The following is an 18395-nucleotide window of genomic DNA, read 5'->3' on the forward strand; positions in this document are numbered from 1 at the left end:
TTTTTCTGTCGATTAGTGGTGTTGCAGGTTGTTTACGTTGCCAGGGAGACACCACTGTTAATCATTTTGCATTATGACACACCCACACAGTTATGAGCAGGCCGCATCATGGCATTTTTGGAGCATGTATATACGATTAAATTGAAAATAAGTATGCAAAATAGTATATATCTACATCTATATCTGTCTATTGATCTATCTATTTATCTATATATACACAGGGGGATTAAAAAAAAATATCTGAATTCAAAGTGCCATATTTTCACAACCGTGAGGCACCTAGGAACCAATCACAATCCAATTGAAAGAGGGGGTCATAGAGTTTCTGACCGTCACCGGAAGGTGGCTCCCTTCAGTCTGAGAGGAGATGGAGACCCCTGAGCAGAAAGCGTTCTGCGTTCTCCACTTCAATAAGAGTGAATCAGTCATAACTGTGCAGCGTGATTTTCGTGAACAGTGAACCTCCAACAGCTCAGAGCGTTCGGCGTTGGTTCCACAACACTGGATGATCTCCGAAATCGCACTGAAAGAGCCGTGAGTGCAGCGACACCCGACATGCTCAATCCAGTATGGGATGAATTTGACTATGGTGTTGATGTTGTCTGTACAGCTGGAGGAGGTTCATACTGAGACCTTGTACAATCACATAATAAACTTTATGCTCATTTAAACCATTTTCAGTTTACTGCACTGATCTGTGATGATTTACAGGTGAAATAAATCATTTTGAAATCAGATGAATCTTTTTGAATCACCCTGTTTATACATACACACACACACACACACACACACCACTCCCCCTCGTCCTCCCACCCCATCGTACCCTGCTATTACACACATACACACCCACACCCACACATTCAGATTACAGATTGCATTCCACACACCTGATTTGCACCCCCTCCTCTGGTTGCAATGACAGAGGCCATCAGTGAGGTGATTGCAATGAGTGAGGGACACTTGAGGAGCACAGACGAGGGCGAGGAGAAGAAGAGCTTTTAGACTGACCGGGCATTTTAATAGTGTATCTCAACCACTCAGTGGAACACTCCTGTCTTTGTCAGTGCACTCACAGAACCAGGGCAGTGCAGCATTTCACCGCTGACCAGTGCCTCGGTCAGCTTTATTCTGCTCCAGCTGAGCTTTTCTGCTTTAGGTCTGCATGAGTAAAGCGTGAGGAGGAATTTTATCACTCACAAGTTACCAATATGATATGAAAGACACTATTGTTACTGTTATTGGCACTGAGTCGTATCAGAAGTAGAGGGTCAGTTTGGCAGAAATATTCAACATTAGGAAAACCCAACTAGCAGCACATGAAAGCTGAACAGCTGAAGCCAATGTTACCTCAACGTGGTTGGTTGGCACATGTTGTGGGGAAGGTTGGTTATAAGATTGAGGCAACAAATATATCAAAGGCAAACACATAAACATTCAGTGGCAAATAATCCTTCTGAATCACTAAAACGTTAAGAATGTTTTATTTTTGATCATTAGTTTGTATTGAAGAACAATAATTCTACAAATACCTAACATTAGGGCAGTCGTGGACTGGAGGTTAGGGAGCCAGTCATGTGACCGGAAGGTTGCAGGTTCGATTCCCCTGAGCTGACAGGATGTGACTGAAGTGCCCTTGAGCAAGGCAACTAGCCCCCAGCTGCTTCCCAGGTGCTTTGGATAGGGCTGCCCACCGCTCTGGGCAAGTGTGCTCACTGCCCCCTAGTGTGTGTATGTGTGCACTAGTGTGTATGTGGTGTTTCATTACACGGATGGGTTAAATGTGGAGGTGGAATTTCCCCATTGTGGGGCCAATACGGGTCATTTAACTTATAATAATAAAATATTAGAATAAATAAATAAAAATATGAGAAAAAAGAAAACTGTAGTCCATCTGTTTCTCTGCATGCTTTGTTAGCCCCTTTTACCCTGTTCTTCAGTGGTCAGGACCCCCATGGACCCTCACAGAGCAGGTACTATTTGGGTGGTGGATCATTCTTAGCACTGCAGTAACACTGACGTGGTGGTGGTGTGTTGCGCTGGTACGAGTGGATCAGGCACAGCAGTGCTGCTGGAGTTTTTAAACACTGTGTCCACTCACTGTCCACTCTATTAGGCACTCCTACCTTGTCAGTCCACCTTGTAGATGTAAAGTCAGAGACGATAGCTCATCTGCTGCTGCACAGTTTGTGTTGGTCATCCTCTAGTCCTTCATCAGTGGTCACAGGACACTGCCCACAGAACGCTGTTGGCTGGATATTTTTGGTTGGTGGACTATTCTCAGTCCAGCAGTGACAATGAGGTTTAAAAACTCCAGCAGCACTGCTGTGTCTGATCAACTCAGACCAGCGCAACACACACTAACACACCACCACCACGTCAGTGTTACTGCAGTGCTGAGAATGATCCACCACCCAAATAGTACCTGCTGTGAGGGTCCATGGGGGTCCTGACCACTGAAGAACAGGGTAAAAGGGGGCTAACAAAGTATGCAGAGAAACAGATGGACTACAGTCTGTAACTGTAGAACTACAAAGTGCACCTATTTAGTAAGTGGAGCTGATAAAATGGACAATGAGTGTAGAAACAAGGAGGTGATCATAAAGTTATGCCTGATCGGTGTATATAAATTGTGGTCTGTGCAAAACGTTTACATTGGATTTGTTTCCAACATGTTAAAGTCAGCAAATAAAAAGAGATCATGCTCTAAAATTAGCAGAAAAATGTCATAATATTTGACAAACATTTTCCTCTCACTCTGCTTCTCTGTTAAAGACATTTCTGTTGAGGTTTAAAGCCTTCATTTCTTTTCGTGCTCTTCTTTTTGAAAAGCTTTTGTGCCATCGGCAGTGTTTGATGTGAGTTATGTGGCTAGAAAGACGGTGCTGAAAAACTCTAATGATTTGTGAGATGAAGGATCACTCCAGGTCACCTTCACCCACAAGTTCACTGACTTTGTATGCTGGTAAACAGGAGATATTTCTCAAACTTTTCTTTCATAATTTTCCTGCTTCTTCCCAGGAAATGAGTAAAGAGAATTCCTTTATGCAGTACTGATTAAACAACAGCAACTGACCAGCCACTGTATTACGTACACCTCCTTGTATCTACACTCAATGTACATTTTATCAGCTCCACTTACCACAGAGGACAGACTGTAGTCCATCTGTTTCTCTGCATACTTTGTTAGCCCCCTTTTATCCTGTTCTTCAGCGGTCAGGACTCCCATGGACCCTCACAGAGCAGGTACTATTTGGGTGGTGGGTTATTTTCAGCACTGCAGTGACACTGACGTGGTGGTGGTGTGTTAGTGTGTGTTGTGCTGGTCTGAGTGGATCAGACACAGCAGTGCTGCTGGAGTTTTTAAACACCTTAGTGTCACTGCTGGACTGAGAATAGTTCACCAACCAAAAATATCCAGCCAACAGTGTTCTGTGAGTCCTGTGACCACTGATGAAGGACTAGAGGATGACCAACACAAACTGCGCAGCAGCAGATGAGTTATCGTCTCAGACTTTGCTGTGTCTGATCCACTCAGACCAGTACAACACACATTACCATGCCACAACCACAGCAGAGTCGTTGCAATGGCGAGAATGCATTTCTCACTGCCCACCTGCTCGGATATGTCCTCATCCTCCTTAAGTAGCTTCTTCATTCTTGCCTTCTTGGTGCCACCCTGGTATTTTGCAGTACTTGGCACTGCTGTCCATCTTCACTTGATTCATATACAAAAACTGCTACACTGGTAATGCAAAAAAAGTAATCAACTCTGTACAGCTGCCTGTTGTGTCAGCCAGCAGCAGATTTACACTGTTGCATTGAATTTGATATGCTAATCTCTTCAGGCCGAAGCTTCTTATTCACTTTCTGTTCCACCTTAAACAGCGCAGCACCTGTACAGGCGTCTAATTTAACTAACTGCTAATTTTAGGTGGAAATGAGAATAAGAAGCAAACTTCAGCTCCATCTATTCTCTATCCATTTTATGAGGCTCAGTTATGAACAGCAATCCAGGGCTGCACCACTTGAGGTTGGGAGGAGGTGCTGGTTAACCCCTATAATGGCCAGGGCCCACCAACAGGCCCAAAGTTTTAACAGAAATTCTAGCATCTACAGCCAAATAGTGCATCATTTATCGAGTGTGGATGTGTCCCAAATGACTATTTCCTAGCTATATTTTGCACTGTTGGGCTGCAGAATCCAGTATTTAAATTCCCATGTAGTGCACTATGTAGGGAGCAGGGAGCCGTTTGAGATTCAGCCCTAGTGTGAGAAGCAGCACCGCTGGATTGGTCCTAAATAAGACTCGCAGTGGTAATTTGGTGACCAAAAAGTGCTTATAAAGTGGAACTTTGTGCATTAAACAGTGCTGATATCATATGTTCGTTCTTATATGACAAAAAGTTAAAAATTCACGAAATGACCCCAATAAACAGCGATGGGAACCGAACGTTCTCCTCATTCAGAGGTCCATGGTTGCTTACCAAGGAGAATATACTCTAAAGGAACTACATTTCTTGGTGGAATACTTGTTTATGTCTATTATTATTAATAATGACTCAAATTAATTTCTGAAAAAATGTGTATTTATCATATTTTACGGTTTGCTGCCATTTATAAAAGTAGTAAGCCACTTGAGGCTCTGCATTACTGTGATTTTATCACAGGAAAGGGAGTTTCAGGGAGTCTAAGAACACCTTTCCCGTGATAAAGTCGCAGTAACGCACAGCCTCTCGTGGCTTATTGCTTTTTAAGAGCGCTGCACACAGGAATACACTGTTACCACAATAAGAGTCCTATATTATTCTACTGTTAATTGTAATTTACTTGAATTAATGGAACATTAAATTATTTACTAATCACTGAGTCTTTATACTAATTCTACTACTACTACTACTAATAATAATAATAATACTAATAAGAAGAAGAAAAAGAATTGTTATTATTGCTAGTCGTAGTAATAGTTGTTTGTGATGACAGAAGAATTGCTAAGATACATTGACTTGCATTTAAATGAGTGTATTTTAAGTCATTAAAATTCATACTTCAAAAACAACATGGGCCGATTTATTTCCCTGCATTTTTTCTGCCGCACCCCCTGGAGAAGACCATCTGGCTAGTGCCCCCCAGGCAATTTCAGTTTGAAACCTTGGTTGCATATTAATTATTGCCATTTAAGAACCTTCATTCTTAAGCGTATATTATATTAACTATGCTAATATATAGAGTTTTTCCGTAGTATTGTCATATTTGTCTTGCTCAGTCTAAACCCATATTTCTGCTAAGCTGCTTTGTGATGGTGGCTGTTGTTAAAATGAGAAATAAAGAAATAAAACTGAAATTAAACTTGAAGTATAAGCAGATTTACTCTCCCTTCCTTATTAACGCTGGGTCCCAGCCCTATAAGTTAGATATTTATAATGTATAAAGGGTGATCATCCTCTCTCTTTCACTGACCATTTCCCTCCCCTCAATCCTCAGGAGTCCATGTATGATTCATCTGGCATTTTACATTTCATTACCTACTTGGCTGGCTCTATTTCTTTTTAATGCTCAGATTTAGTGGCAGCTCCTGTAGGACCTTAAAGGTAAGGGCCGAGCAGAAGCTGAGCTAATTAAAGTCCGAAGCGCCGGCATTCTGTCTACGCCTGCATGAAGGGGGCATGAGAGGATAATGTCAATATCAATACTAAAATATCACAGCCATCATTTCATAATTAGCAGCACCGTCGTTTAAAAACTAGTTTTGGTTCCAGGCTGCACTCTTTGAAAGCAGATAAATTTCCAGGCTTACTTAGGCCCAGTCCCATTTCTTCTTTTTAGCCCTACCCCTTTGTTTTCGAGTGTCACCCAAACCCCTTGGAACTGAGTTACAAGGGGTAGTGGTTGAAATCTTCCTCTACGAAATGGGACAAACCCTCAACGATGCTCTGTAGGTGCCCCGCCAGTCTTCAGTGATAGCAGAGGAGGGTAAAGTTCAGCTCCTCACTGCTGGGCTTTAGTTACATTTAGGGCATCATATGCCTTCAAAGAGGGGGGCAATTATTTATTGTCGCCCACCCCTAATTCTTCAGTGATATGAAGCTGAAGTCAGATATTCACCAGCTTCTTGTTCGAATTTTCCCGTTCCACCTTAAATGGTGCAGCAGTTATATTTTGGTGCTTCTGACGTCAGAACTGCTGGTCTATTTAAGGTGGAACGGTAAAGTTAGCTGGCTAGCTACCGATACATTAGCATGCTATTAGTGATTTTTAATGCTTGTTATGAAGAAAACGACCATAATACACTGAAACGACATTAAACTAAGATAATACAGTGATTATTGTAATTTTTTAACAGAGAAAATTCTCACATTTGTGGGTTTCTTTGGTCTCTTGTTCTCCATCTTGCCGGTTTTTCTTTTTTCTCATAACTCTCTGATTGGAGTCTCTGAAAAACCTCAGTTTGGAGGGTAACGTAGCCCCAACACTTCACCCTACCCCTCTATCTCAACAAGAATTGGGACACCCTACCCCTAGACGTGAATGTGCAAACAGAGGGTTAAGGGCTAAGTGGTAGGGGTGAGGGGTGAAATGGGATTGGCCCTTAGTGTTGACCTTAGCACGGCCCCAAGTGGACACATGGATCGCAGCATTTGGGGATGGTCAGGGTGTCAATGAGTGAACTTTCTGTAGAGAATGGGGTCCACAGGATTGACTTTGGGAACGCCTACATTAGCATATCACTCATAGCATATCGTATGAATTCCCACGTACATATTCTTGGCATGAATTTATTATCTTCCCCATTGTGTTGTATGAAAATAGAGACATGTCACACAGTAATGTTGGCGGTTAGGTAGGCACTGGGCAGTGCTGTACTCTATAGTAGCTCAGCATACTAATAGCTGACCCAATTAGCAAGACTAGCCCGGCTAGCATATATCAAGGCTGCACAAATCTTACCTACACTCACTGACCACTTTATTAGAAACATCTGTGCACCTAACCATTCATGTGATTGTCTAATCAGCCAATCATGTGGCAGCGGTGCAGGGCATAAAATCATGCAGATACAGGCCAGCAGCTTCAGATAATGTCATCATCTCCTGGGATTTTCATGCACAACAGTCTCTAGAGATTAATCAGAATGGTGCAATAAAGATAAAAACATTCAGTGAGTGGCAGATCAGCAGACGGAAATGGCTTGTTGACAAGAGAGGTCAGTGGAAAACACGTCAAACCTTAAGGTGGATGGGCTACAACAGCAGACGACCACATCAGGTTCCACTTCTGTCAGCCAAGAACAGAAAGCTGAGGCTGCTGTGGGCACAGGCTCACCAAAACTGGACAGTTGACGAATGGAAAAACATACCCTGGTCTGATGAATCTCGGTTTCTGCCGAGGCACACAGATGGTAGGGTCAGAATTTGGCGCCAACAGCATGAATCCATGGCCCAAATCTGTCCCCCAATAGTCCAGGCTGGTGGAGGTGGTGTAATGGTGTGGGAAATGTTTTCTTGGCACACTTTGGGCCTGTTATTATCGCTTGAATGCCACAGCCTATTTAAGTATTGTTGCTGACCATGTGCTCACTGTCATGGCCACAGTTTACCAACTTCTTGGCTACTTCCAGCATGATAATGCACCATGTCACAAAGCAAGTCGTCTCAAACTGGTTTCATGAACATGACAGCGAGTTTCCAACATCTTGTGGAATCCATGCCACGAACACTTGAGGCTGTTTTGAGAGCAAAGGGAGGCCCTGCACTGTATTATTATAGTGTTCCTAATAAAGTGCTCGGTGAATGTAGGAGTAATGAGTAATCAGATTACTTCTTCTGGGAAGTAATGAGTAAAATGATCCCATTTAAAGTTTTAAAGGAGTAATCAGTCATTTGTAATGGATTAGTTTTTTTTTTCCCACTTCCCAGCACTGCCCGGTATGGGCTTAAAGCCAGATTTACTCATAATGGAATGGAAGAACATTCAGATTGATTGCACTTAAGCAATTGCGAAGTAGTTGCTATGGTGTTGCCAGATGGTTGTTGTGGCAATTTAGGTGGTTGATAGGGTGTTGCCAGGTGGTTGCTATGGTATCCCAGGTGGTTGTTTAAGTGTTACTAGGCCAAGATGTCCAAAGTGGCTGTTAGGCTGTGACTGTGGTATCCAAAGAGGTTGCTAAGGTGATGTTAGGTCATTGCTTTGGTATCCCAGGTAGTTGCTAGGGCGATGCTAGGCCATTGGTATGGTATCCAAAGTGGTTGTTAAGCTGCTGCTAGACAAATGCTAACCAATTTCTACTGCGTTTCTGGTTGTTATTAGTGTGTTGGTAAGTGGTTGCTATGGTGGCCCAGGTGGTTGCTAGGGTGCTGCTAACAACTTGCGATGGTCTCTCTTGTGGTTGCTTGGGTTTTGTTTTTGCTGATTGCTGTGATATCTAAGGTAGTTGCTAAGGAGTTGATAGGTGTTGGCTTTGGTATCCCAGGTAGTTGCTAAGGCATTGCTAGGCAGTTGGTATGGTATCCAAAGTAGTTGTTGAGGTGCTGCTAGACAAATGCTAACCAATTTCTACCATGTATCTGGTTGTTATTAGCATGTTGGTAAGTGGTTGCTATGGTATCCCAGGTAACTGATAGGGTGTTGCTATGGTGGTCCAGGTGGTTGCTAGGGTGCTGTAAACCGTTTGCAATGTTATCTTTTGTGGTTGCAAGGGTGTTGTTAGGTGGTTACAGTGGTGTCCAAGATGGTTTCTAGAGTGCTGCTATGTGTTTGCTGTGGTATCTCAGGTGGTTGCTTGGGTTTTGTTTTTGGTGATTGCTATGATATCTAAGGTAGTTGCTAAGGAGTTGATAGGTGGTTGTTATGGTATCCCAGGTGGTTGCTAGGATGTTGATAGGCAGTTGCTATTGTATCCTACATGAATGAATGGCCGTTGCTCGTGTACTTGTGTTATTGTGATATGAGTGGGGTGCACAAACTTGCTCATACAGCTCCACCATTCATTCCAATGGGGGGAAAAAATGATCATTTAAAGATTATGGTACTAAAATTTTATATTCGATTAAAAGTGTAAACAAGCTGATGTGTGTTAGGGGCTTGTCCCCATCTTTGAAGAATACTTTCCAAATGCTCTCTCTCTCTCTCTCTCTCTCTCTCTCTCCCTTGTTCATACACACACCTGTTGAGGCAGGATCCCAACAGGGTTAAAAGGTCACTCCGGATTCCCGGGGGCTCTCCCAGGTCCAGACAGCAGAAAGGCTCAAAGCCTTTGTTCTGCCCGGATGAAAAGCTCACTACAGCCAGGTGGACTTCTAAACACTGTTTCTAGATCGTTCTTTTTCTTTTCATCAGTTCTTGCCTTGTTTCACTACATTCAAACAGTTGAGAGACGGAAGGGAAGAAAGAAAGCTGCAGTGATTTCAGAAAATAAATATTATTACTCTCACAAAGGCACCGCTTCATTGACCTAATATACCATAGTACCTCAAATTATATACAGCCTTATGCAAAAGTTTGGGCACCCCTGGTCAAATGAGGTTTTATTGATGTCTGTTTATTTGCTCAATTTAACATATTGGAAAAATATACAGAAAATGTGTCCTATGTTATTATTATGGCAGATTTTATATATATTTTGTCCATTCTGTTAAACTGAAATAAACAGAAATTGTGCACTAAAATTTAAATTTAAATCAACAGAATATATAATTTGACTGGTGGGGTTCAAACTTCTGCATACGAAAAATAAATATATAATACAAAGCAAAGCAATTGATTGTATTTCATTTAGAGGCACAGCTTCTGTTATTTAACCATCTTTGCTACTGTAGTTGTTGTTTATTTGTCACTGTCTATGTGTACATAAGAAAACAGGCGAATGCAGCACATCAATACTGACTTTGAGCTATTGACGTTTTTTTATTAAGCTGCTTACAATGTGTCAAACTTCACAGATCACACTGCAATTTAAACCTTTAATACTCTCATTAAAATTAAACACAGTGAGGTGACAACTGCCTACATTGTTACAGTTCACCAATTTACCATATTTAGAGCCTAAAATATTGATTTTGGTGGGTAAATGTTTGAAATTTCTCAATTACAGTAACAATAATCAGTTTACAGCATCAGTCAACCCATCAAACTGTACAATCCAACTCAATTTAAAGGGGAATCCCATCGTTTTTTCAAAGTGCCTGCATAAATAAATGGTCACGGTGTAAACAAAGTCGTTCAGAGTGGTTTGGTGTGAAATGCTCTGTTCTAGAGAAACCTACAGAGTCAGAACTGTTCACAGTGGTGGTGATAGGAACCAGACGTCTAAGGAGTTTAATACCGCTCTCACAGAAAGTTAGTAAATAGAATACACCGTCTGATGTCAGAGACATGATTTTATGACAGTTTTGAGACGGGATTTAAGCCTAAAACACACATTTTCAAACACATTCATGGTGGAGGGGCACATGCAGGGTGTTCTAAGGAAAAACAGTTCGCAAAGTAAACTTAATTTTCTTAAAAATTAATTCTTAATTATATAGAAAAACTTGTGTAGGATTACTGATGGTTTGGATAGTAAATAAAATGCCTATTTCTGTGTTGTAGGCATTGTGACCCCTAGTTGCCATCATGACCGCTGTAAAGAAATCAGAGTCAAACCACTTTGAATGACTTTGTTTACATCTCCACCATTATATTACGTACCTATTTTAGAAACTGAGTGGAATTCTGCTTTAAGTGCCCAAATAACCATGAGTGTGTTCAGTCTTCTGCACAGCCTCTTCTGCAAAGTACTCTAGTGATTAACTAGGCATAATTAACCTTGCTTAATCTGCAGCTTAACAAATGGACTTTCTATACACTGTGTGGCGGGTCTGGTCTTGGAACAGGCTACAATCTGCGCCACAACCAGCAGCAACGTTATACTGCAAGAGAAGATTTTCTCTTATGATCATCAGAGGTGGGTACAGCAGCCTAAACCTGGGGTGCATGATCAGAACTGGAATCGGACAATTTTTACTCCAAACAAGCAACCGGCAAGTGTATTATTTTTATTTTGTTGGCATTTTAAGATGTAAATAACTGGGGCAGGTAAGTGCAGCGCTGTATTTGAATGCTGCTGCTACACCCGTACCAAAATGTCATAGCATAGTTAAGCATGACTCATTGTGCAAAACATTCGGTTACCTCTTACTTTCACTGCAGCACTTTATTTGATTCATGTTATGTAAACAGGCAGCTGATTTTTCAATTATGAATGTAAAATGCCTGTACAGGCCATAATATATAATAATAATTTATAATGCAGGGTTGACTAATAGAAAGCACTGAAATGGGCTACATGAGCTAAAGTGTTAATTTAACCCACATGCTCTATGAGGGAAATAAATAAACAAATAAATAAATAAATAAATACATATATAGATACATACACACACACACATATATATATATATATATATATATATATATATATATATATATATATATATATACATGCAAAATTTATATATAGAAATAAATACAGCGAAAGTACAAAAGTATCAGGTCCTAAAACTCTGCTCTCTATAGGACTTCTTAGTCTTAGGACTCCTTTAGGTAACTGTAGATTCCTTCATCACAAACGTCCTCGAGAACATCCTAAAAAGAGTTTAGTTATTACCTGTTTGTTTATTATTTGTCCTTTATATTGTGTAAAGATGTTATGATGAACGGACCAATAGAAATGCTCCATCTTTTTACATTAACTTACATTAAAAAGTTAAAAATGTTTTTGCCCTCTCCTGAGCAATATAACATTCATATATATTCAACTAATATATATATATATATATAGATATATATATATATGTACACACACACACACACACACACACACACACATATACATATATATATATATATATATTTATATATCGTTGTCGTAAGAAAACCTTGTATCTCCATTTTTGAGTTTTTGACATAATTTGAACATACCTGTTAGTCTTTACATTTTATGTAAATTTCATGTTGAATGGACTAAAAGAAATGACCCAAAATGACTTGGAAAAATTTCTGGTTCCATTGACTTACATTAAAAGTAAAGTATGTTTTTTCCTTCTCCTGTAAAGTCACCATTTTGGAGATACAAAGCTTTCTTCTGATAACAGCGATGTTGGAAGAAACACACACACACATATATATATATATATATATATATATATATATATATATATATATATAGTACTGTGCAAAAGCCTTACGCAATACATTAAAACAAAACATAAATATGATTAAAAATAACCAGGAGTTTGTATTTGCAAAAGTCTGGTTAGCTAATTCGAAGAAGATGTTTGGTCCCAGGTTTAAGGATAAGTCCATCACCAGCACTCCTGATTTAATGTAATGAAGAGCTGATCAAACACGGTGCTGGACGACAACTGCAATTAATACTAAACTAAAAGGAGAGCTTTGGAAATTGTTAAACATAAGCAATATATAAATATCGCCGCTGTCGGAACAAAACCTCATATCTCTGTTTTTGTTGTTTTTCAGTTTTTGGCATAATCTGAAAAATGCCTGTTTTCCTTTACATTGTGTATAAATTTCATGATGAACAGCCCACAAGAAATGACCCAAAATGACTTGGAAAAACGTCTGGTTCCATTGACTTACATTAAAATTAAAGCATGTTTTTCCCTTCTCCTGTAAAGTTACCATGTTGGACATATGAGGTTTTGTTTTGACAGCAGCAATAAATGTATATATAAAATCACTACTTACTGATTTTTTTATTGCAGTTTTTTTCACACAAATAAACACTTACTGCCCAGATAGAGCTTTTAGCCTAAAACCTTTGCACAGTGCTACACACATATATGTATGTAAGTATGTATATACTTATATATATAGGTTCTCTACAGCAGCTTCTGAGATACTTTGGTTAAATAATATGTACTCAATGAATTCTAATTAATCACATAATTGTGAGTAATTTGAGTAATTAACTCAAAGGATCATTTTATTCATTATGTCTACATTTCTTTAAACTTCATGTGCCGGTTTCCCAGACATGGATCAGTGTTGGACTGAATTTCAGTGTCAGTGGAGGATTAACAGTGTTCTCAGTCTTGACAAGAAGGGACACAGGTTCAATATTCAAATATACAGTGCCAATGGGAAAGACCAGGCATCTAAATGGATTTTTAAAACCAGGTAAGCTGTTGGAAGAAAACCACGTATCTCCATTTTTGTCGTTTTTCAGTTTTTGACATAATTTGAAAATGCCTGTTACCCTTTATATTGTGCGTAAATTTCATGATGATTTGACCAAAAGAAATGGCCCAAAATCACTTGGAAAAAATTCTGGTTCCATTGATTTACATTAAAAGTAAAGTAGTTTTTTTCCTTCTCCTGTAAAGTTACCATTTTGGAGATACAAGATTTTCTTCCGACAGCAGCGACATATATATATATATATATATGCACACTTAAAAGTGATGGTTCTTTAAGGCTTCAAGGGTTCTTTACTAAAGAAGAACTTACAGTTCTATAGAACCATGAACATTTAAAAAACCCTTTCCATGATTTAAGGGTTCTTTGCATTGATGGAGAACGTGCTGCATACAGTTCTGTATAAAACCCTTTTCAAAAAGTCTTTGATTGTTATGATGTCAGGCTTGCGACAGTAGTTTGGTTAACATAATGGAACACTGATTATATACACACATATATACACTTAAAAATGTTGGTTCTAGCCCATACCTTTATATAGGTAAAGGTGAAAGGTTCTTCAGATTGACGGAGAATGTGCTGTAGATGGTTCTACAAGGATTCTATATAAAAAAAGGGTTCTATATAGCACCAATAGAGGAACGTTTTTTGCTGCTATGTAGAACCCATTTCAAAAAAGTTCTATATAGAACCATATGCAGCACATTCTCCATCAACCTGAAGAACCATTTCACCATGCAAAGAACCCTTAAACCATGGAAAGGGTTCTTTGAGTGTTCATGGTTCTATATAGATCTATAGGTTCTTCAAGGGTTCTTTACTAAGAACCATTTAAGCATGAAATAGTTCCATAAAGAAGTCCGTTCCCCTCACTAAAGAACCCATCTTTCTTAGGAGTGTACTAAGCAGAACCCCTTTTTGACTTTGGAACACACAGAACTCGGTGGCTGTACCTTCTACCCACCTCTGCTGATCATACAGGTAAGATCCGGGTTTGTGGCCTGTTGCCTCTTATTGGCTAAAACGCTCGAGACTGTTTACTGATTATTGGTTATTGATAATCAGTCGTTGATGATCTGCCCAGGCAGTCCCTCGCACTCCACGAGCCCGGTGGAGGTGAAGGGCGTGATGGTGTCCAGCGAGATCTCGCCGTCGCACTCGTGGGGCAGGAGCGCGTGCGCGCGCCCGTGCCCGTGCCCGAGCCTTCGCGAGGCGCCGGACGAGATGGAGGCCTTGTCGAGGCGCGCGGCCGGTTCGTCGCGCGCCAGATGCGGCTGCTGGTGCTGCTGCTGCTGCTGCAGGTTGGCGGGCGCGTCCTTCTGCAGCGTGGTGTCGTGGTGGTAAGACACCAGCTCGTTGCTGAAGTTCACGGCCTCCACGGCGGCGGCGCTGGAGAAGAGCCTGTGGCAGCCCAGCAGCGAGGAGAAGGCGCGCCGGAAGTCGGCGTTGAAGGCGTAGATGACCGGGTTGAGCGACGAGTTGGCCCAGCCGAACCACACGAAGATGGCGAAGGTGGTGTCGCTGACGCAGCGGCAGAAGGGCACGGCGCAGTTGAGCACGAAGAAGGGCAGCCAGCAGCACACGAACACGCCCATGATGACCGAGAGCGTCTTCAGCACCTTGGTCTCCTTCTTGAAGGTGGTCTTGAGCGCGTGCTCGTCGCCCTGCTGGTGGCTCTGGCTGTGCTGCTGGTGCGGAGGCGCGGGGTGCTGGCCGGCCGCGCGCTCCAGCGACGAGATGCGCCGGATCTGCGTCTGCGCGATGCGGAAGATGCGCGTGTAGGTGGCGATCATGATGAGCACGGGGATGTAGAAGCTGATGAGCGACGACGAGATGGCGTACGTGCGGTTCAGGTTGGCCTTGCAGTCGGCGCGCGCGCTCCCGTTGCCGCCCTCCTCGTGCGCGGCGGCGGCGGCGGCGGCTGCGGCCAGCTCCTGCGGCTCCTCGCCGCCCTGCTCGTGCCAGTTGAGCTGCACGGGGATGAAGGAGATGAGCACGGAGAGCGTCCACGCCACGCCGATCATGGCGAAGGCCACGCGGTGCGTCATGCGGCGCTCGTAGCGGAAGGGGCTCGCGATGGCCCAGTAGCGGTCCACGCTGATCATGCACAGGTTGAGGATGGACGCCGTGGAGCACATGATGTCGAAGGCGATCCACACGGCGCAGAAGCGCCCGAACAGCCACGTGCCCGCCACGGCCGACATGGCCTCCCAGGGCATCACGAGCACGGCCACGAACAGGTCGGACACGGCCAGCGACACCACGAAGAAGTTGGTGACCTTGGAGCGCAGGTGGCGGAACTTGACCACGGCGGCGCACACCAGCGTGTTGCCCAGCAGCGTGGACACGATGAGGAGGAAGAGGACGAAGCCGAGCAGGGCGCGCGCGCTCCCTCCGCCCTCGCCCTCGCCGTCCAGACCGGCTCCGTCCGCGCGCACCACCGTCTCGTTGGTCAGGTTCTCCAAGCTCTCCATCTGAGCGCGCACACTCTCCACGTTTACGCGGCGTCCATCCCGCTCGCGCTACTCACCTGACTGAGCGCGTCATCACTGACTCCCATTTCTGTCCGGCTCGCGCGCTTCTGTCCGGACTCGGCTGTCCTCCACTACGCGCGCAACGACTGAGGCTGAACTGACGCGCCAACTCGCTCTGCTGCTCTAGTCCAGCTTGGTGATTGGTTGCGTTGGCTCGCGCCCTCTTTTCCATTGGTTGCCGCCCTCCACTGCTGGGACTCGTTTGCGTCCTTGAGCGCGTGCCTGCAACCTTTACGCGCGCTGGTTGGTCCGTGTTGGACGGTTAAATGTTGAAACTGCATGATTAAACGGTTCAGATGTAAACAAAGTCATTCAGAGGGGTTTGATTCCAAATGTTCGGTTTTAGAGAAACTCACCTGTTCACAGTGGTGGTGATAGGAACCAGACGTCTGAAGAAGTTAAAGGGGAACTCCATTGATTTTTTGAAAATGTCTATATAATTAAATCGTTGAAATGTACACAACAGCATTCGGAGTGGTTTGATTTCAAACGCTTTATTCTCAAGAAACTTACTGAGTCAGAACTGTTCACTGTGGCGGTGATAGGAACCAGACGTCTGGAGATATTAAAGGGCAAATATAAAACAGTAAATCCACTGATTTTTTAAAATGTCTGTATGATTAAATAATTAGGATGGAGTCGGATGGTAAAAATGGTACTTGTGATCTGACATCATGACCCCTGGTTCTTATCACCACCACTGTAAAGAAGTTTCTCTACAATGAACCGTTTCACATGAAACCACTCCAAATGATTTTGTGCACATCTTAATGTTTGAATTACTGAATTTATTTGGTGGAATTCCCCTTTAATGCTCCTAAAAGCTCCCTCTCGGAAAGATATTACACAAAATAGCTTTTATACTTCATAATAGTTTGGAGATGAAGTTTTGCTTACTGATGTTTGGTAAATAAAACAGCTGGACTCTGCTTCCCATCATCACCACTGTAAACAGATCAGGTAAGTTTCTCTACACTGAACTGTTTCACATCAAAACAGTCTGAATGACTCTGTTGAAAAACTTACTGGACTTCCTCTTTAACGTGATTGGTTGGTGTCCTCTGAGTGCTGGGTGTGGCCACAAGAAAATTAACTTGTGGCCTTTATGTGTTAAGGCCACTAGAAATTTAATTCAGTGGCTCGATATATTTATTTGTGGCCACAAGTTAAGTCAGTGCAGTAGTTTTTGGCCTCAATATGTTAACTTGTGGCCTTTATGTGTTAAGTCAATATAGTAGTTTGTGGCCTCAATATATTAATTTGTGGCCACAAGAAAATTAACTTGTGGCCTTTATGTGTTAAGGCCACTGGAAATTTAATTCAGTGGCTTGATATATTAATTTGTGGCCACAAGTTAAGTCAGTGCAGTAGTTTTGTGGCCTCAATACGTTAACTTGTGGCCTTTATGTGTTAAGGCAACAAGAAATTTAATTCAGCAGCTCAATATATTAATTTGTGGCCATGAGTTAAGTCAATATAGTAGTTTGTGGCCTCAATATATTAATTTGTGGCCACAAGAAAATTAACTTGTGGCCTTTATGTGTTAAGGCCACTGGAAATTTAATTCAGTGGCTCGATATATTAATTTGTGGCCACAAGTTAAGTCAGTACAGTAGTTTGTCGCCTCAATATATTAATTTGTGGCCACAAGAAAATTAACTTGTGGCCTTTATGTGTTAAGGCCACATGAGATTTATTCAGTGGCTCAATATATTAATTTGTGGCCATGATTTAAGTCAATACAGTAGTTTGCGGCCTCAGTATATTAATTTGTGGCCACAAGAAAATTAACTTGTGGCCTTTATATGTTAAGGCTACAAGAAATTTAATTCAATGGCTTGACATATTAATTTGTGGCCACAAGTTAAGTCAATATAGTAGTTTGTGGCCTCAATACATTAAGTTGTGGCCACAAGAAACTTAACCTCTGGCCTTTATATGTTAAGCCCACAAGAAATTGAATTCAGCAGCTCAATATATTATTTTGTGGCCATGAGTTACGTCAATATAGTAGTTTGTGGCCTCAGTATATTAATTTGTGGTCACAAGAAAATTAACTTGTGGCGTTTATATGTTAAGGCCACAAGAAATTTAATTCAGCAGCCCAGTATATTCATTTGTGGCCACGAGTGAAGTCAGTACAGTAGTTTGTGGCCTCAATATATTCATTTGTGGCCACAAGAAACTTAACTTGTGACCTTTACATGTTAAGGCCATGAGAGATTTAATTCAGTGGCACTGTAAGTCTGTGTTCACAGGAAACATCTCTGTGCCCTGTCACTCAATCAGGCCTCTGCATATTCATGCGCTGTCATGTTTAACGTCTAATCTAATTTGAGTGATGAGCAGTTAATGGCTTTCAAGAACAAATACTTAATGTTCTCAGTGTTTTCGTCCCACCTTTTGTGCACAAGATCAACAGTGTAATATATAATTACAGAGCGTGACGTCAACGATTAGCGTTTTTTCATAAATGCGCACCATTCATTACGAGCCAGACACCAGAGGAAATTGTGTTCATTATTATTAATGCAATGGCTAAGAATAATCTAACTTTATTACTGCCAGGACTTTTGTGGAGCGAATTCTTTAAAGGACCCATATTCTGCTTTTTTTTCCTGTATTTTTCCCCTTTGATGTCCAGTTATGTCTGAGTTTATGTATCAAAAA

General features: G+C 41.9%; 1 protein-coding gene across 1 annotated transcript; it reads right to left on the reverse strand.

Moving 5' to 3' along the window:
- Window positions 1-14252: 14252 nt before the first annotated feature.
- LOC118823766 (D(1)-like dopamine receptor) lies at window positions 14253-15665 on the reverse strand. The gene has a single exon (XM_036593563.1). It carries the CDS (start codon window positions 15663-15665, stop codon window positions 14253-14255), a length of 1413 nt encoding a protein of 470 aa, XP_036449456.1.
- Window positions 15666-18395: the final 2730 nt, after the last annotated feature.

Source organism: Colossoma macropomum, unplaced genomic scaffold (genome assembly GCF_904425465.1).
Source record: "Colossoma macropomum unplaced genomic scaffold, Colossoma_macropomum, whole genome shotgun sequence".
Lineage (NCBI taxonomy): Eukaryota > Metazoa > Chordata > Actinopteri > Characiformes > Serrasalmidae > Colossoma > Colossoma macropomum.

What these genes read in the sequence shown, in the direction of transcription:
- LOC118823766 (XM_036593563.1), bottom strand. Translation starts at nt 15,665, where the DNA reads ATGGAGAGCTTGGAGAACCTGACCAACGAGACGGTGGTGCGCGCGGAC.